Below are 21,734 nucleotides of genomic sequence, written 5' to 3' on the forward strand. Positions count from 1 at the left end.
TATTAGCTTCGTACAAGACCCTCCCCTTCATCCCCCACCCCTTGCCTGTGCTCCACCTGGACTTGCACTTATTTTTCCCGTCCCCTTTCCTTCCACCTTCATTCCTTCCTCTAGATTCACAAGTCGCAACTCTTTTGTCTGACACCATCTTTCTTTTCATCTCTGCCCTTTATCCAACTATTTGTCAATCAGAAGTCATCTGTATCCACCTATTGATAGACACAAAAAGCTGTAGTAACTCAGCGGGTCAGGCAGCATCTCTGGAGAGAAGTAATGGGTTACGTTTCGTGTCGAGACCTTCAGTGCTTACACACTGTATCCACCTATTACTTTCCAGGCTTTGCCCTGCCTCTCCTCACATCCAGCTATCTTCATCCTCTCCCAGCACCACAATGAGTCCGAAGAAGTGTCCTGGCCCAAAACTTCACCTTGTCCGTGTTCTCCAGAGATGATGCCTGTCCTGACCTGCTGAGTTACTACAGCACATTGTGCCTGTCTTTGTTTGTTCAGTTGTTGCATTCTTTCACACTTCTCACAGGACAAAAATCAATCCAATTAGCACTGGTGTTAAATTTGGAAATGCAACTCAGGTATGGCAGCTGAACTGAGCTATGAAGTAAAAGGGAATGAGATTTCCTTGCAGCAAATATCTCCTTCTATCTCGTCCTGGCAGCAAATGAAGGGCACAGCACTAGCTCTTAGTTTAGTTTAGAGATACAGCGTGGAAACAGGCCCTTCGGCCCACCGAGTCTGTGTCGCCCAGCGATCCCCGCACACTAACACTATCCTACACACACTAGGGACGTATATTGTAAACAGCTGGGGTCCCAGCACCGAGCTTTGCGGCACCCCACTCGTCACTGTGTTATTACAAAATGTCACAGCTGTGTAGGAAGGAACTACATATGGCATTCATAGTGAAGGGATTTGAGTATAGGAGCAGGGAGGTTCTGCTGCAGTTGTACAGGGCATTGGTGAGACCACACCTGGAGTATTGCGTACAGTTTTGGTCTCCTAATCTGAGGAAAGACATTCTTGCCATAGAGGGAGTACAGAGAAGGTTCACCAGATTGATTCCTGGGATGGCAGGACTTTCATATGAAGAAAGACTGGATAGACTCGGCTTGTACTCGCTGGAATTTAAAAGATTGAGGGGGGATCTTATAGAAACTTACAAAATTCTTAAGGGGTTGGACAGGCTAGATGCAGGAAGATTGTTCCCGATGTTGGGGAAGACCAGAACAAGGGGTCACAGTTTAAGGATAAGGGGGAAGTCTTTTAGGACCGAGATGAGAAAGTTTTTTTTCACACAGAGAGTGGTGAATCTGTGGAATTCTCTGCCACAGAAGGTAGTTGAGGCCAGTTCATTGGCTATATTTAAGAGGGAGTTAGATGTGTCCCTTGTGGCTAAAGGGATCAGGGGGTATGGAGAGAAGGCAGGTACAGGATACTGAGTTGGATGATCAGCCATGATCATATTGAATGGCGGTGCAGGCTCGAAGGGCCGAATGGCCTACTCCTGCACCTATTTTCTATGTTTTTATGTTTCTATGTTTAAACCGAGGATAAACCGTAGATTAAACTGAAGAGATCAGTTTAGTTTATTGTCACGTGTACCGAGGTATAGTGAAATGATTTTTGTTGCGTGCTAACCAGTCAGCAGAAAGACAATACATGATTACAATCAATCCATTTACAGTGTTCGGATACTTGATAAGGGATGATGTCTGACCTGCAATGTTACTGCTGTCGTGTACATGTGCCCTTAGCCTGATATTAAATGTTGTATTTTGAGAGAGTTCAGGTGATCATGTGACAATGTCTAATTACTTATTTTCTCGTTTCAGGAGTGAACTACACAAGGTCATTACCTCCCTCATACCCAGCACCACCTGATCCTGTCCACCAGAGGAACTTCATGCTCACTGACGGCATACCTCAGGGGTCAATGTATGACCTCACGGAGCCTAAACGCAGTCAGTCTCCCTTCTGGCAGAACTTCAGTAGGTTAACACCATTTAAAAAGTAACAGGCTGTGTTGGTTTGGGAGGACCTAGCTCTTGACATTTATTCTTGGCAGTTAAAGGCAAAGCGTGGACCAACAAACCATGTTTGGATCATGGATCTCGATGACTTAAACCTCTGCTGATACCTTCCCAGCTGAGCCTTGGTTCAAAACAACATTTTATCTGATTATTTCTCAGTGTGATTCAGCTGTTCATAAGGCATATAACATGTAACAACAGAGAGTCAGGAAGGAAAACTGAAATTCAGACTAAGCCTTCATTGCATTCCATCATTTGTGGTTCTGTGGATCTAGATTTGCTCCGTAGTGCACTGTATTGCATCTGTGTACACACAGGCACAGACACACTTACACACTCACACACATGCACATTCATACACACATCTTGCTTCTAAAAGCTTATTACATATAAGAGTATGGAGTGTGTTTTATTGCTTGATCAGTTTTTCATAAACTACTACAGATATTTTACTGACTTCTATCATAACCATGCTTTTGACGATTTAATATATAACCATGTGCTGATGTGATATGTTGTACTGATTGAACAGTTCCTTCGGCACGGTGGCGCAGCGGCAGAGTTGCTGCCCTAAACCCGAGTTTGATCCTGACTACGGGTGCCGTCTGTACGGAGTTTGTTCGTTCTCCCCGTGACCTGCGTGGGTTTTCCCTGGGAGCTCCGGTTTCCTCCCACACTCCAAAGACGTACAGGTTTGCAGGCTAAATTGGCTTGGTAAAATTGTAAATTGTCCCTCGTGCTTGTAGGATAGCGTTAGTGTGTGGAGATCACTGGTCAGTGGGCCGAAGGGCCTGTTTCCATGCTGTATCTCTAAACTAAACTAATCTCAATTTGAAGGGTTTAGGAATAACTCACGGCGTTACCACCAGTATTCGTGAAGTTAGTAATTATTAGGAAGGTTAGATTCAAATTGACAAAGCCATTCCTTTGCCCTCTTTATCCTTGGTTGGTTAAAAGCCGACTCTTTCTGAGCGTACAACAAAATCTTTCAGCAGATTGGATGTATAATTAGAACGTTTTGACCCGAGAATCAATTGCTTAATATAATTACCATTCTTTATTAACATGTTTTAGTCCAAGTTTGTTAATGTGTTACACTTAACAGTTAATAATTAATCCAATTGTATTTTAACTCTTTAAATTTGACTCGGAAGGCATACTGTAACACCAACAAGTCTTTGTTGTAGTCAGTTAATACTTTCTTCACCTTGTGCACTCTTGGACGTTACTAATCTTTCCACACGAACAGCATTAATCATCTGATCCCTTGTGATTTCTCCACAACGTCTCTGGACTACTTTAACTGAAATGTTTGCAATTCAGCGGAGCTCTGTGGATTGATCAGTGCACAACACAATAGATTATAAACTAGGTTACAAAGGAACCATTGGAATTGAAGGAATTAAGTTATCTTTAAATATTGTCCTACAAAGATGTTTTTTGTGCCACAAGTGATGTAAACATTTGTTTTGTGACGTGCAAAAATCTCTCTATTTTGCATTTCCAACGCATAGGATGAAATCATACGTGATATAAAAAAAACGATAAACTGGCCAATCTTTTGAAATAATAATGGACATTTTTTATAGAACTACAAAGCTACTTTTCCAATAATCATAGCTAGATATTATTTTCTAACAATCGAAATAATTAAATATTTATTAAACTAGTGCCAAAAATTGTAGAAGCAAATTCAACAAAGAGAAAACTTGTTCGTATATAATTCAGTACACAGGCACTTAGCTGCCAGCTGACAGGTAATTTGTTCAGTGCTGTTCCTCAGCGCCGGAGACTCAGGTTCGATCCTGACTACGGGTGCTGTACTGTAAGGAGTTTGTACGTTCTCCCCGTGACCTGCGTGGGTTTTCTCCGAGAGCTTCGGTTTCCTCCCACACTCCAAAGACGTACAGGTATGTAGGTTAATTGGCTGGGTAAAATGTGAAAATTGTCCCTAGTGGGTGTAGGATTGTGTTAATGTGCGGGGATCACTGGGCGGCACGGACTTGGAGGGCCTGTTTCCGGCTGTATATATATGATATGATATGATATGATATTTCAAGGCTGTTGGCACCCTTAACAAAGGCAGTTAGCTAAAGTCCTGTTTAATCAAATATGTATTTTCTCATACTGAAGGTACAGTCTGTCAGGAACATGTTAATGCTATCCATTTAGGGAGTTTAGTGGCTTGTTTTTTTAACTTTATTTCTACAATTAATTATTTAATTTCATTGCAATGGCCATGGTCTCCATCTTATCATATTCAAGCTCTTTGCTCAGGTAAATTCTTGCATGATGTGCCAATATAAAGTAGTGATTGACTGGTACATAGTTCTACAGGTCTGGTTTTCTGGATTCTCCAGTTTCTGCCTCGACTGGTAAGGGTAACAAGCAGAGCCAAATTATCAACGGGCCCATGTATGCATTGCAATTAGTGATTGCCAATGTAACACACACCAGCATCTTATGTAACCTGAACGAAGAAAGAGGACTAAATACCCATTCTACTGTAACATGAAGCTAGCCAGAACTTTTCTTCGTGAAATTTCTGTATCATGCACAGTGAAGTGACTTTATAGTGTAAGAAGGAACTGCAGATTCTGGTTTAAACCGAAGTTAGACACAAAAAGCTGGAATAAGTGTGCGAGAGTCAGGCAGCATCTCTGGAGGAAAGGAAGAACACCTATAAAGTGACTTCGTAGGTTGACTTAAGATAATGGTTATGTATTTGCATTTAAGGTTGCAACCTTGTTACTTGACCAGGGGTTTTCAGTAGGAAGTTTCTCAGGGGAATATCAGTCAAAATGCCTATGTTACGCTTTATGCAATAACTAATTCGGAGATCGAGACCATCAAGTAGACCAGAGTGGATCTCAGCTTAAGACCTTGATTGAGTGCAGCACCCTTCCCAACTCAGTGTTCTCAGTTTCAGACTGGAATGACTGTGTGAACAGGCAGAAGCCTAATGTGGTCCCTGAGCCCGCTGGTTTCCCAGCATAAGGGCAGGAGGATGCTTCCCACTCCACTGCCTACTCTGACAGCAACATCATTCTATCACAATCAAAGGGAAGAAAATGAACTGGATGGCAAGAGAGTGCCTCAAGTAGGGTTTCGGGTGTTGATATGCTAGCTTCAGATATTTTTTGCCAAATGCAGTTGCCTATCTATGGAGGAGGAACATGACATTCCCGTAACCAAGGGTCAGGGTACATCTGTGGTCTATTTTTGTGAAATAGTGACCTGATGGAATACTGTGCCAGATTTGATTCTTGGTGGGGAATAATGCGGTCTGTGTCAGCAGAAGGGATCCTAAATACTGATTTCAGCAGCCATGGGCTAAAAGGATGAAAAGAAAATTAGTCTAGCATACTCACCGCCTAGCTCCCTCTACCCAGTTACGTGCACATTGGCAATGACTTGATAAGGGCAGACATGCATGTCTAAGCTTACATATAAAGAACAACTTGTTTAATAAGGTGCTGGTATGTTGCTGATGCACATGTAAATATGGTCAACCAACAAGATAGTGAGGAGCAAAGTTGAGGATTTTTTTAATAATGTGGTTTTTTGATATCTGACTGGATATGAAATTAAATGAGGTTATGGTCTGTGTACCTTGGTGATCTTGCCTCGCCACTAGTGTTACCATCCAACTAAAATTAGTATTTGTGAGGTTAACAAAAAATCAGTTTTATATTTTGCATTATATTGATTAAAAGTATTCAATGCTTGTAAGCATCGTAACTGATGCCAGGACTATTTGGGGTAATTGTACCAGTCTCTCAGTAGTAGCACTTTTTCAATTTTACTTTATCGCAGTAACACGATGGGGTAAAATCATGCCACAAAATTGGGTGGTAGCAACTATCCATTTTCTATTGTATCCTTCGGTTGCACTTGTCTTAATCCTCTGCACAATTTTCCACCATGGAAACAAATTATTTACACACTTTATGCATTGTTTCCATGATATTATTTGACATTGTGTTAACGTTGTTACATAATCTGTGTTGAGTTGTTAAAGAATATTTACTTGCTTGGGGAGTGCTTCACATGGAGCTAAATTAAGCTGCCAAATTCTGTTTTTTTTAATTTATAATTTCCTATGTGCAATGCCTCACCATTGAAGACATGACATTATTATTTCAATATGGCAATGTGGAGCTGTTTAAAATTAATTCTGAGACCTACAATGCACATAAAGGTAAATATAGTCTATGCATGTGCTGAGCCTTAAGGAACACGATTAAGATGGGTTGGGTTATGGTGGGCTAAAAGATTTCAAAAGTCTGGTTATCATTTAATGTGAAATGTGCAGAGTTTCTCGAGAATCAAGATACTTAGGTATTAGTCATCATGAAATGGATCTTTGCCTTGTGATACAATGCCAGATACAAACGAATACTGCTTGCGAGGGGCAGGAACATGTTTTAAATTATCCATAAAATGCAAGTGTAAATTGTTGCATCTTGGAAAATTGATGCTTCAGTTACGAACTCTTGTCTTTGCACCAAAAGTTACCAAGTAACAGGCATTGGACTTGTAAATGACATCCGACTATTCAAATATTTTATGGACAGTGCTCTGAGTGAAACATTCTCCTTGCATTGGCATTTAAAGTCACAACAACGGCCATGTTGAATTGCCATGTTCTAAAAGTATGGTCTTAACAGCCTCTACTGTATTAATAAGAAATAAATAGGACTTACTCCTTATTGATGTGCAATTCCACATGTATCTTGTACAATATAGAAATGTGATTCTCAGCACCTCAATGCAACATGCTCATCTGACTGACAAAGACAGTCTTATTAAAGCCAATAGTGGAACATTCATTAGTTAGAATGAAGTCTTTCAGAAGGCATTTTGATTTAGCTACAGACTGTAAAATACTGACATTTCGCTCAGAATTTCGTTTCGAGAGATGTAAATATTAGTTGTAACGGGATTATTTAACGGACTCTCACTGTTTATGTTATAAAATTAGTGTTTGAATTTGAAAAACAATGCATGGACATGGTCCCACTTTGCATGGTCCCACTGGTCTTTTTGCAAAACGTGCTCATTTTTTAGTGAATGATATACCACCGGTCAATAAAATGTCAATGCAAACCGTGACCTCTCGTTCCAAGCAAGACCTTAGCATGGTGAACTAACTAAATGAACTATGACCATGTTAGATTCCAGTTGTATATGATTTAGATATGCTTATGATTCCTGAGTAAATCGTGTTGTAGATCGTAGGATGATTTTGTCAGATTAAGATCTTGCCTATAAACTTCAGCAAAACTTAGATGTTCCGTTTCCCAGGTGGAAATGGCTTGTATTGAAAAGGAAGGGATCATCAACATGTTTGAACAATTTTTTTTGAAATAGATAGTTAGAATTGAGCACTGTCATTTATGAAAATAATCCTCTCCTGACTAAGGATTCATAGGTATTCTGAATAAGGGTGGCACGATGGTGCAACGGTAGAGTTGCTGCCTTACAACGCCAGAGATCCGGGTTCAATCCTAACTAAGGGTGCTTGCCCGTGCAGAGTTTGTACGTTCTCCCTGTGACTGCGTGGGTTTTCTCCGAGATCTCCGGTTTCCTCCCACACTCCAAAGAAGTATAGGGTTGTAGGTTAATTGGCTTGGTATTAATGTAAAATTGTCCCTAGTGTGTGTAGGGTAGTGTTAATGTGCGGGGATCGCTAATCGGCATGGACTTGGTGGGCCGAAGGGCCTGTTTCCGCTCTGTATGTCTAAACTAAACTAAACTAAAATCCCACTTTTACTAAAGGATGCAGAATAAAAGAGGCACCCCCATAATAATACACAAATGTATCTCCAGATTACTCTTAGAAATCCAACCTTACTGGTAGCTTTGATAGTACTTTTCAATTTACATAAACTCCTGCCATTGATTCCGTCAAATAAAGAAATGCAGATAATAATTGTGTCAATTTTAAGTATGTCTCTATTGTTAATCATAACAATATTAGACTATTAGACTGTAGGATAGCGTTGATGTGCAGGGTTTACTGGTCGGCACGGACTTGATGGGCCGAGGGGCCTGTATTCCTAAACTAAATTAAACTAAAATATAATGAGTTGAAGCACTAAATTTAGATCACTCTTGGTAATATGGACACAATTCTGAGGAAAGATGAAAACATGCTGGTTCGGGAGTCTAAATTTGCTGCCGGTGAACAACTCACTGCTACAGCATATAGTTGAGGCATCCCGAATAAAATATGATAGTTGAGGTCTATAGCTCATTCACTTTAAGTAACTAACATTTATATCTTGAACTTATTAGCTTTTATTTGTTCCAACTCAAATTACCACACTTGTAAGTTGTACAGATTGAAGTTGGATTTTAAAGGATTTTAAATTTAAGTAACATTTAGTTAAAATTAAACCATTTATTTAAGCAATAAATATGTTCACAATTGATTCCTTTTGTCTACCATTTCATGCAAAGAAATTAGCCCACAATTTATGTTTTTTATGAAAACAGCACTTGGAAATATAGTATGAATATGCTAACAAGATCATTATTAATATTACTATTTAGGTTCAACCTCTTTATCACATTGTCATAGTTAGGTACACATCATTACTCAGAAAGAAATAATATTTTCTCCATAATAGTCTAAATGTGTATATCCTTACTCTTTATACTCCAAGATTTAAAAAAAAAAAAATTATATTTTCTTCTAGAGTTATAAAATGTTGTTAAAATAAATGTGGAGACTCAAATAACTAGTTATAATAATTAATAAGATGGCATAATATTCAGAGGTATTGCTGCACAGATAAATGGTGATGATGTCTAATGGACAGCTTAGCCGCCCGTAATATTGGAAAATATTCCTACAATAGCTCGGTATTAAAAGGCTTTTCCCCTTGTAGACCAAGGCATGTGTGCTAGAAGATCTTGGAATTATTGTTGATCCTAATCGGGACAGCAAATTGAAAGCTACAATTGTCTTAGATCATAGGATCATAAGTGATAGGAGCAGCTTTCGGCCCATCAAGTCTACTCTGCCATTCAATCAAGGCAGTTTTATCTCTCCCTTCCAACCCCATTCTCCTGCCTTCTCCCCATAACCTCTGACACCCGTACCAATCAAAAATCTATCTATCTCCGCCTTAAATATATCCACTGACTTGGCCTCCACAGTCTTCTGTGGCACTCCTTTGTTTCAATGGGCCAAACACAGTCATAAGAGCCTGCTCTGAATGGTAAACTTAGGGTTAGGGCAAGGATTGGAGGGGCCAGGGGAGGCGGGAAGTGAGGATAACCATCCAGGTCAGTAAGTCAGCTGACTCGAGCGGCACGGTGGCGCAGCAGTAGAGTTGCTACCTTACAGCGTGAGAAACCCGGGTTCGATTCTGACTACGGGCGCTGTCTGGAGTTTATACATGCTTCCCATCATCTGCGTGGGTTTTCTCCATGATCTCCGGTTTCTTCCCACACTCCAAAGACGTATGGGTTTGTAGGTTAATTGGCTTGGTATAATTGTAAATTGTTCCTAGTGTACATATGTTAGTGTGCAGAGATCGCTGATCAGCGTGGACTCAGTGGGCCGAAGGGCCAGTTTCCGTGCTGTATCTCTAAACTAAACTAAAAAAACGAAGAAAATCAGCATAGCACAGCTGAGACCTATGAGACTTAGTCACAGATATTAACAGCACTAAATCGGGACTGTGTTGCATAAGAAAGAAATCCAGCTTTCAAAGAAAGAATTCCAGGCCTGAAGTTACCAAACTAATATTTTTCCTTCATAATTTTCCATCTACTAAAAAAGTAATGTATGAGGCTTACATCACCATATCATTATTAACAGCTAAAATGTACTTTCACTCATTATACGGAGAATAACAATGAACATTTTTTTAGGTGACTAGCTCTCCAATGCAAAATACCTGCACACGTTTTCAATGGGAGTTTTAGAAACTTTCAAATAGAGAATTGAGCGTTGTAAATCATAGATTAGATAACTATACCCCACCAGCACAAAAGGAATGACCTTGATCATAAGATGACTTCCACAGCATTTGTTTACGAGGAAAGCCCTCAACTTAGTCAAAACCCCAGCAAAATTACTTTGTACGGAACTTGGGAATCAGCACTGCAGTAGGTTAGATACTTATACTTTCCTTTCTACAATTTCACCCTATGTTAAAAACAGCCAATCTTTGTGGAATGAAGGTTTCCTCTGCCTATTGGTGATAAAAGTTCTTTATAAAATTAATTTCTTAAAATCATCTTAACAATATGAACAACATGATACTCTCCCTAAATGAATCAAGACTATTGATATGAGAAAGGGCAAAGTGTTTCACTGGTACAGTAGAGGCTGTTTTGTTTGGTAGATTAGAGTGTTTTATTCGGACACAAGGAACTGCAGGTGCTGGTTTCTTAAAAGTAAACACAAAGTGTTGGAGTAACTCAATGGTTCAGGCAGCATCTCTGGAGGACACAGATTGGTGCTGTTTCGGGTCGGGATCATCGCTCTGAAGAAGGGTCCTGACCTACAGCAAAATGTCACCTATCCATGCATTCCAAGATGCTGCCTGACCCGCTGAGTTACTCCAGTACTTTGTGGTGTTTTTTTGTAAACCAGCATCTGGAGCTGCTTGTGTCTCTTTATTCTGCATCTAACCAGGTTGTAGCTGAACAGAGAGAGAATTATTGAGTCCAGACATACTAAATTAGATTAAGACAACTGGAGATTATTTAATATCCCTAATTCTCTGAGGTGATTTTTGAAGTAGTGAGTCTCTGGTGCATCACTTCAGGAGTCAGTTAATTTCTTGCCAGCATATGGGCTGACGTCTCTTGCCAACATTTAAAAGACATTAGGGCAGGTACATGGATAGGAGAGGCTTAGATGGCTGCAGGTTGAAACACGGGCAGGTGGGACTTGTGAAGATGGGGCATCTTGGTTGGCATAGGCAAGTTGGGCTGAAGGGCCTGTTTCCGCGCTGTATGACTCGAAGACAGTATCTATGACTCGTATGTGAGGTAAAGTTAACTGTAACTATTGAGCCTTATTAAGTATATATTATCAAATGACCAGAAGGGGGCATGTTGCTAATTGACCAGCGACGTTAAGCTGTTTGCTCACACTTGGGTAAGTGTACAGGTGTGTACCTACACTTATAGTATGAGTATAAACTTACAAGTATAAGTGTATATTTATACTTATACATGGAAAGGGAATAGGGGTTCTCTAAAATAGATAGTCCAAAAACACTCCTTTTGTGACACAGAAGGACACTCAATTCTTTCCAGAAACCACAAAGAAGAAAGAAAAGTAATTTCAATGGTCTTTTATACTTTTGATACATTTTTGGCAGGCCTAAAAACACAGCTCAACCCGTGCTCAAACTTCAGGTGAGGTTTGATGTTATCGAATTTAAATCTGCCCACTTTAGGAACTAGGGAGCCAAGCTTGTGTCCAGTCGATGCATTAAAAGTTAACAACAGTGAGCTCAGGATTGAATACAGATTAATATGTTGCGACTTCATTTGAACTAATTTCTCATTCTGTTTCACTAGGTGGTAACAGTAAAAATTCACTTTCATTAGTCATTTTATTATCGACCTGCTCAAACAATATTAACATTGGTGTCAGGGGTTACGGGGAGAAGGCAAGAGAATGGGATTGATGGGGGAAAGATAGATCAGTCGTGATTGAATGGCAGAGTAGCTTCGATGGGCCGAATGGCCAAAGTCTGCTCCTATAACTTCTGTTCACTACAGGAGGATTCTAATTGTACATTCCACATAATTGGCATTCAAAATAAGTGCATAGAAGTTTAATTAAATGTATTAGTTATATTATCCGATCTGATTATGAACTTCATGTTCAAAGTTAATGATTGGAAATAATTGACTGAACTTGGAGGCACAGAGGAAGGAATTGATGAATTGAAGTGATGAATTGACTACCAAATGGTGGATGTTGATATTACAATAGACAATAGACAATAGGTGCAGGAGTAGGCCATTCGGCCCTTCGAGCCAGCACTGCCATTCAATGTGATCATGGCTGATCATTCACAATCAGTACCCCGTTCCTGCCTTCTCCCCATACCCCCTGACTCCGCTATCATTAAGAGCTCTATCTAGCTTTCTCTTGAAAGCAATAATGCTCAAGTGTGTTTTGGCCTCAGTATGAATCCTAACTGTGGTTATCTTGTGGCAGTCATGGATCTGTCTCGGTGATTATACAAACATAAAAAATAGGTGCAGGCGTAGGCCGTTCGGTCCTTTGAGCCAGCATCGCCATTCAATATGATCATGGCTGATCATCCAAAATCAGTACCTCTTTCCTGCTTTCTCCCCATATCACCTTGATTCCTTTAGCTCGAAGAGCTATATCTAACTCTCTTTTGAAAACATCCAGTGAATTGGCCTCCACTGCCTTCTGTGGCAGAGAATTCCACAGATTCACAACTAACTCTCTGGGTGAAAAACTTATTCTTCATCTCAGTCCTAAATGGCCTACCCTTTATTCTTAAACTTGAACCCTGGTTCTGGACATCCCCAACATCGGGAACATTTTTCCTGCATCTAGCCTGTCCAATCCCTTAAGAATTTTATATGTTTCTGTAAGATCCCCTCTCATTCTTTTAAATTCCAGTGAATACAAGCCCAGTCGATAATCCAGGTACAAATCAAGCTGAACCCACCATTCAGCATTAGTAGTGAGTTTAGATTGGTTATTCAGGTGCAGGTCATAGTAAACACATTGACAACCAAGATTTCTTTAAACGTTGAATTCTGTCTGACTGAGCATCTGTCTCAAGAGATTGCAATGCAAATACATATCTAGCTAACCTCACAACTCTGCAGTAGTAACAATAAAATGGAACAAGTTACTTTAATCTTATCTAGAGATACAGAAACAAAATATCTTCATTTTCTCATCCACATTGGGCAAACTTAAAGAATCAAATCCATCAACCCAGCCTACTGTAGATGAGCATAGTTTAACAAGACAAACAAAATAGTAAAGGCAAATGTCATTCACAGCTGACTGAGAAGGATTCTTCTGTAATTTTTAGTTGAAGTGAACAGCAGGTCAGTTCTACAGAGATGGTTTTCGTCTTGTATTGATATTAGGTGCTCTGACTTGCCTGGAGTAGTGTTGGTTTACTAGCGTTGTGTATTCCGAGATAGAGTGAAAAACGTTGTACTGAGTGGTGTTCAGGCAAATCATACTATATAGCAAAAGAGAAAATTAATGGAGGCAAGAATATAATGTTACAGCTAAAAAGAAAGTGCAGATAAATGAAAATGCAAGGGCTGCAAAGAGGTAGATTGGAAGATCGGGCATTCCTTCATATTGACAATGAAAGAACATGTTGAGTTGTGTTAAATCCAATGGACTCACCTTGCTGATACTCAAGTTGACTGTTCTGATAAAGTGCCACGATCTTCTGGAAACCATTCTCAAGATTCAAACACGTGCAGTGTTTTTGTAATATAGTGACAAGTTTAAGTCTCTGCTGGGAATCAGAGTAAGATACTACTGGGGGGGAGGGAAATCTACCTGTGTTTTTAAGTATGTTATAACGGGTGCCAAATCACAATAATTATCAGACTTGCCGTTAAAGAGACCATAAATCAATAAAGAAAAATGTCTTAAGGTGGTAGGAGTGAATCACAACTAGCAGAGGCTTTTTTTTGGGGTAAGGTTTGAGTCGCCCATGGCAAATAACAAAACTAAATGTATGTTTTTAAAAAAAACTTCAGTCGACAAGTGAGAAAGGATTTCCTAGGCTGGCACTCCTATTGTCTTCTGTGATAAAGCTCATTAAGACGTCTTTACTGCCCACAGTTTTCTGAAGCTATCTGGACTATGAGCTGTGCCCCCCTCCTCACCCACTCACCTGACACGACCACACACCAACTAATGTCTCAATGAATTATAGACAAATCCTCCCCCCCCATCCTGAATATATCTTCAAATAAATGTAAGCTTGGTGCTGTAATGTTGGAAAAGAAGAAAAAAAAATGTTCTTTCTATTTTGTTTATCAAATTTAGACATAAGAATTTTGTAACTTTTGTGAATGATTGTCAATGTTGTTCTTGCATTAAAACTGTCTTGGAATTTAAAAAAAAAAAAGGTAACAGCTGATTTCCAAAGGTTATTTTTCTTCAGGCTTCATAAAAGAGAACATCTGTTGTTTGTGTGAAACTGTGTTGAGCACTCCCAAGTCTCCTTCAAATTATTTCCAATTTGAAGAGTTATAATCATGTCTACAATGGGTCCATGGTCATATGTAAATCTGAATGCACTGCAAGGGAAGGCAGCTGTAACCCAATTTGTAAATATATTACCATAATCATCTTTAGAAACTGCAAATTTAAAATCTCTTTTGGTCCCTTTGCATAGAGATTCCGTTTGAAATTTTGAATTGAATGATGCATTAAAATTCGCGTTTCCCCAATGGTTTAAAATAAGCTATACCATCGTTGGGCTAAGGTTTGTGACTGGGATCCTTCTTCAATGACCATACAGTAGCGATCACCGCGTTGTACTGAGCAGAAGGGCGGCACGGTGCCGCAGCGGTAGAGTTGCTGCCTCACAGCACCAGAGACCCGGGTTCGATCCTGACTATGGGTGCTGTCTGTACGGAGTTTGTACGTTCTCCCCGTGACTGCATGGGTTTTCTCCAGGTGCTCCGGTTTCCTCCCACACTCCAAACATGTGCAGGTTTGCAGGTTAATTGGCAATTTGACAATTGTAAATTGCCCTTTGCGCGTAGCATAGTGTTAGTGTACAGGGCGATCGCTGGTCGGCGTGGACTCAGTGGGCTGAAGCGCCTGTTTCCATGCTGTATCTCGAAAGTCTAAGGATCCCAGCTCAGTGGTGAATAAGCTCAGACTCTAAAGTGCTGAGCGTTCTCCCCATTATTAACCCTGCTGAAAAATATGTACATAGTGCATAGATATAGGATGGGGACAACTTTGATCATCGCTGAAGTTGAATCCCTTGTTAAATTGTCTCGACTTACACCAGGACATATGAAAGATTACCCAACAAGAGCCAAGCTCTCAAGACAAGAGACAAGAGAGAAACTAGAGGTAAACAAGGAACTGGTGTTTTCATTATCAGATTTTAAGACACTGATCGGACTAGATATTGAACGCTACAAGTGTTTCCACATCAGCAGGACCACTGAAAAATAAGTCCTTTTCTAACTAGCTCAAACAATAATTTGGCCATTTGAAGAATGTAAGGATAAGAATGAAATAAAGTTTGTATGCATTAATACAAATAAGGTGCCGCATGAAAGGTGGAATGAGGATCAAAATTCCTTTCAAATCAAATATTGTCTTTAAATATATCAAGGAATATTTGATAGTACTTTGTGAACTAATCGTTAGCCTCCCAATATCTTTCCATCTGATGTAACCTGGTTTATGTTCTGCAATATTGCCGCTTTCTTGCTTTTCCGCATTTCTATGAATGGCCTGAGGTGCTTCCTCTCAGCATTTACTTTTCTGTGTAAATAGGGAATGACTTTACTTTCACTGCTTTCTTGGATTTAGGGATTTTAATTTCCTTTTTTTAAATTTTGAGGCCCTGTGTATGTATATTATAATGTTTGTGGCTGAATAATATTTTGTTATAGTTTTGTACCTGTATTGAAATCACACAATGTACACAATAAATGCTTTCAGCTACTATATATATTGTTTGTGCCTCTGCCACCAACATTGGTCTGAATTTTGGATTAATATTTTGCTCGCTGCCTTTTCTTGTTCATTTATTTCCTGGAAGTTATAATATCTGGTAGGTGCTGTTATTCCCGGGATTATGATCACATTTGGACCCCTCGCCATCTCCCACCTCCTCCCCAAAGATCACACTGGATCAAGCTTTCCTTTAGCTAATGATTCCACAGTGAACTTAATCTAGTTTAGTTTGCAGATACTGCATGAAAACAGACCCTTTGGCACATCAAGTCCATGTGGCCCATCGATCACCTGTTCACACCAGTTCTATCTTATCCCACTTTCTCATCCACTACCTGCACACTCTGTTCAGTTTAGTTTATTGTCACGTGTACCGAGGTACAGTGAAAAGCTTTTGTTGCGTGTTAACCAGCCAGCGGAAAGACAATACCTGATTACAATGGCGCCATTTACGATATATTGATACATGATAAGGGATTTCTACAGGGGTGATTTACAGAGGCCAATAAACCCACAAACCCGCATATCTTTTGGATGTGGGAGGAAACCCACACTGTCACAGGGAGAACGTGCAAACTCCACACAGACAGCACCCAAGGTCAGGTTCGAACCCATGTCTCTGGCGCAGTGAGGCTGTGAGAACTGGTTGCCAGCTGCACTTTGCTCTTATCTCCTCTCAGACTACTGCCCATTTGTGGCCAAATGTTTAGGGCCAAAGCGAGTTGAGCTTGGAACTGAATTCGAAACCTACCACATCTCTTACTCTGAGACCTAGTGGTGGAGAACCGGCATCCAGGCCACAGGCCCCACAGAACATAAACCATAGAACGGGACAGGAGAGGTTTTGAGGGATATGGGCCAAATGCAGGTAGGTGGGAAAAGTGTAGATGGGACATGTTGGCCGGTATGGGCAAGTTGGGACGAAGGGCCTGTTTCCAAGCTGTAAGACTCCATGACTCTAGTATAGCACAGGAACAGGCCCTTTGGCCCATAATGATTGTGCCGGACATGATGCCAAGTTAAATTGATCTAATCTGCCTGCACATGATCCATAGCTCTCTTTTCCCTGCACTTCTGTGTGCCTATCATATCATATCATATCATATCATCATATATATACAGCCGGAAACAGGCCTTTTCGGCCCACCAAGTCCGTGCCGCCCAGCGATCCCCGCACATTAACACTATCCTACACCCACTAGGGACAATTTTTTACATTTACCCAGCCAATTAACCTACATACCTGTACGTCTTTGGAGTGTGGGAGGAAACCGAAGATCTCGGAGAAAACCCACGCAGGTCACGGGGAGAACGTACAAACTCCTTACAGTGCAGCACCCGTAGTCAGGATTGAACCTGAGTCTCCGGCGCTGCATTCGCTGTAAAGCCGCAACTCTACCGCTGCGCTACCGTGCCGCCCTAAAAGCCTCTAAAAGTCTAAAAGCCTCTTAAGTGCTCATATTAGAACTGTCTTCACCACCACCCCAGGCAATGTGTTTCAGGCCCCCACCACTTTCTGTGCAAAAAAAAAACCTGCCCCACACATCTCCATTAAACTTTCCCACTCTCACCTAATAGCGATGCCCCCTAGTGGTGGACATTTCCACCCTGGGAAAATGGTTCTGATTCTGATAGCAAGAGGATTTGAGTATAGGAGCAGGGAGGTTCTGCTGCAGTTGTACAGGGCCTTGGTGAGACCGCACCTGGAGTATTGTGTACAGTTTTGGTCTCCTAATCTGAGGAAAGACATTCTAGCCTTAGAGGGAGTACAGAGAAGGTTCACCAGATTGATCCCTGGAATGGCAGGACTTTCATATGAAGAAAGACTGGATAGACTAGGCTTATACTTGCTGGAATTTAGAAGACTGAGGGGGGATCTTATTGAAACATATAAAATTCTTAAGGGGTTGGAGAGGCTAGATGCGGGAAGATTGTTCCCGATGTTGGGGAAGTCCAGAACCAGGGGTCACAGCTTAAGGATAAGGGGGAAGTCTTTTAGGACCGAGATGAGAAAACATTTCTTCACACAGAGAGTGGTGAGTCTGTGGAATTCTCTGCCACAGAAGGTAGTTGAGGCCAGTTCATTGGCTATATTTAAGAGGGAGTTAGATGTGGCCCTTGTGGCTAAAGGGATCAGGGGGTATGGAGAGAAGGCAGGTACAGATTACTGAGCTGGATGATCATATTGAATGGCGGTGCAGGCTCGAAGGGCCGAATGGCCTACTCCTGCACCTATTTTCTATGTTTCTATGTACCCTAAATGTGCTTCTCATAGATATACCTTTTTGTATTTGTCACCTTAACCTTCCACCTTGGTTGTCTGGAATGTGAACCATGACCCCTTATACTTAAATAGTGTCACCAACCATGTGATAAAAGGAAGGGAAGTTAAATGGTTTACTTATATCATTTTATTTTAATATTTTGGGTTATTTTTGCTAGCATTTTAAGGCAGTTTTAATTAAACCTGTTTTCTTCTTAATATACCTTAGCTGTTATTATTTATTTTTGATCTGTTTGAGTGTATTCTGAATGTCTGTGACATAAGGTCATAAGGAATAGGAGTAGAATTAGGCCATTCGGCCCATCAATTACTCCATTCAATTATGGCCGATCTATCTCTGCTAACTTTTAATTTCAAAGCCTTTCAGACTGTCAAAGTGTCAAAGGCCATCAGGATGTTCTGGGAACAGAGACTTAGGCCCGTAGAGGAATATGATTTTCAATATATATTGGTTTCAAACATTAAAAATGTAATATATTAGCATATAATACTCTTGGACAGGTTACAAGCAAAAAACTTGTCCGCAAATGCTGCCCTATTTCTCACTTACAAAATTCTTATTACTATTTGATTAGTTGTATTGTAATCTGTGCTATTCAGAAACTTTCATTCATTTTTTCTTTTTTTTTTTTTTTTTTAAATAAATTTTATTGGAGATAGGTACATCTTTACAGTCATACATTTTTAAATTGATACTATTGTCAATTATTGTTATATTGTCTCCAATACCTTTTACCCCCTTTTTTTTAAACTAGATAGAGCTAAAGAAATAGATGAAGTAGAGAAGGAAAAGAGAGAGAAACAAAATAAAAACAAAAACAAAAACAAATTATAAAGATAAGGACAAAGTTAGTTAAAGAAGAGTGGAGAAATTTATTAAAATAACAACAACTTCATTCGAGATATATTCGTACATTTCAAAGTATAGCATTTCATCCATTCTTCCGTCCGAGTGCTAGTCAGCCTCCTGTGCTGAACCATTCTGACCCTTTAAGTAATCAATAAAAGGGGACCATATTCCAATGAATAGTTCCTGTTTGTCCAACAGGGAAAATCTGATTCTTTCCACGTTTAAGGTCTCCGTCATTTCTACAATCCACATTTTGATTGTGGGGACCGTAGGGCCTTTCCAAAATTTTAGAATTAATTTTTTTCCTGTTATTAAACTGTAATCCATAAAGTTTCTTTGTATTGTTCTAAATGTTTGATTTAATTCTAATATTCCGAGTATAATTAATTTTTTCTAAAGCCTGAACAAAGTCATTAGGATTTCTAAAAAACAAAAATCCTTGAGTATATTTCAACAGTAATTCATGTAACTATGAAAACACAAAGGAAACAAATAGTCTACCAGGTAAGACTGGGACCAGTCCATCAGACTACCTTGGTAAAGCAGGATCAGCAGTCCCATCAGTCCAGGTAGGAATGGAGCCTGCAACTTGATTTGGAGGAAAACGAGCAAGGATAAAGTACAAGAAAATAACTGCAGATGCTGGTACAAATCGAAGGTATTTATTCACAAAATGCTGGAGTAACTCAGCAGGTCAGGCAGCATCTCAGGAGAGAAGGAATGGGTGACATTTCGGGTCGAGACCCTTCTTCAGACTGATGTCAGGGGGGGCGGGACAAAGGAAGGATATAGGTGGAGACAGACTGGTGTCAGGGGGGCGGGACAAAGGAAGGATATAGGTGGAGACAAAACTCCCCTCCCCTCTCTGATTTCTGCAGAGACCGTTCCCTCCGTAACTCCCTGGTCCACTCGTCCCTTCCTACCCAAACCACCCCATCCCCGGGCACTTTCCCCTGCAACCGCACGAGATGCAACACCTGTCCCTTTACCTCCCCCCACAACTCCATCCAAGGACCCAAACAGTCTTTCCAGGTGAGACAGAAGTTCACCTGCACCTCCTCTAACCTCATCTATTGCATCCGCTGCTCTAGATGTCAAGTTATTTACATCGGCGAAACCAAGCGCAGGCTCGGCGATCGCTTCGCTGAACACCTGCGCTCGGTCTGCATTGGCCAAACTGATCGCCCGGTGGCCGAGCACTTCAACTCCCCCTCCCATTCCTAGTCTGACCTTTCTGTCATGGGCCTCCTCCAGTGCCATAGTGAGGCCCAACGGAAATTGGAGGAACAGCACCTCATATTTCGCCTGGGCAGCTTGCAGCCCAGTGGTATGAACATCGACTTCTCCAACTTTAGATAGTTCCTTCTGTCCCTCTCTTCCCCCCCTCCTCCTTCCCAGATCTCCCTCTATCTTCCTGTCTCCACCTATATCCTTCCTTTGTCCCGCCCCCCTGACATCAGTCTGAAGAAGGGTCTCGACCCGAAACATCACCCATTCCTTCTCTCCTGAGATGCTGCCCGACCTGCTGAGTTACTCCAGCATTTTGTGAAGGATAAAGTACAGGTAGACACAAAATGCTGGAGTAACTCAGCGGGACAGGCAGCATCTCTGGAGAAAAGGAACAGGTGACGTTTCAAGTCGAGACCCTCCCTCAGACATCTCAACCCGAAACATCACCCATTCTTTCTCCCCAGAGATGCTGCCTATTACTCCAGCATTTTGTGTCTATCTTTGGTTTAAACCAGCATCTGCAGTTCCTTCCTACACAAGGATAAAGTACACATTGGGAACCAACAATACAGATGTGTAGGAAGGAACCGCAGATACTGGTTTACACCGAAGAAATAAATGTTGGAGTAACTCAGCGGATCAGGTAGCATCGCTGGAGAAAAGGAATAGGTGATGTTTCGGGTCGAGACTCTTCTCCAGGCCAGAGATGGTGGTACTTCAGCGATTTGTGACTATCTTCAGCAATACAGACAATTCTTCAATGGCCCCTCGTGAGCCAGGAAGAGCCGGATTGTTTCCTCCGGGCCTCCCTTCAGCCTTCCCAGTCCTCCTCAACAGCCTTCCGACCTCCCCCTTCAACTGTCCTCCTCACTGCACTGTTACCACCTCTTCATCGAAGATCGTGCTCTCCTCAAGTTGTCACGCTAGCAATCCTCCCCAGTTGCCAAGCACAGTCACGAGCGATGTCTCACCAGCTCCTGGTGGACTCTCCAATCCATTAGAGACACAAGTACACTTTCCAGCTGATGTGCTGGCTGTGAAATTGCCTGATGCCAAGGAGATCTAGCCATTAATTGTGGCAGCAACTCCACATCTCTAACCTTGTTCGGTTCTTCACTCATTCCCAGCCTCACCCACACATTCCCCAGCTCCTTGTGTATGTAAGAAGTCAAGGTGATTATGTGTGTCAGTTAACTCTGCTGCCATGTATTGGGCATAGGCAGAGATTCACTTTTCCCTCTTCCCCACTGCCCTACGTTCTCTTGGTCCTCAATCTGCAAACACAGTTCTCACACGACCGACCTCATGAAACTGCAGGGAATTGTGGGCGTAGCCCAGACCATCACACGAACCAACCTTCACTTCCATTTACACCTCACACTGCCTTGGCAAGGCCAGCAGCATAATCAAGGATGAGTTGCACCCTGGCCACTCCCTCTTCACCCCTCTCCCATCGGGCAAGGGATATAGAAGTCTGAAAACGCACACCTCCAGATTCTGGGAGTTTTTGTGAAGCTGTTATCAGGCAACTGAACCGTATAACCCACAACTAGAGAGCAGTCCTGACCTACTATCTACCTCATTGGAGACAGTCGGACTATTTTTGATCGGACTTTACTG

At 41.2% G+C, this 21,734-nt stretch overlaps 1 protein-coding gene across 7 annotated transcripts in view; it reads left to right on the plus strand.

Moving 5' to 3' along the window:
• The window catches only part of arhgef9a (Cdc42 guanine nucleotide exchange factor (GEF) 9a), a 224,866-nt gene extending 209,085 nt beyond the window's left edge, over positions 1–15,781 (plus strand). For 6 of the 7 annotated variants that reach the window (XM_078412536.1, XM_078412540.1, XM_078412534.1 and 3 more), the window contains one exon: positions 1,848–15,769. In XM_078412536.1, coding sequence (XP_078268662.1) covers positions 1,848–2,029 — 182 coding nt within the window. In that variant the 3' untranslated portion in view covers positions 2,030–15,769. Of the gene's footprint in view, positions 1–1,847 lie in introns of all 7 variants that reach the window. The other variant, XM_078412533.1, reaches the window with a different exon arrangement.
• The last annotated feature ends 5,953 nt before the right edge of the window (positions 15,782–21,734 follow it).

Source organism: Rhinoraja longicauda, chromosome 15 (assembly GCF_053455715.1).
Source record: "Rhinoraja longicauda isolate Sanriku21f chromosome 15, sRhiLon1.1, whole genome shotgun sequence".
In the NCBI taxonomy this organism is placed as follows: Eukaryota; Metazoa; Chordata; class Chondrichthyes; order Rajiformes; family Arhynchobatidae; genus Rhinoraja; species Rhinoraja longicauda.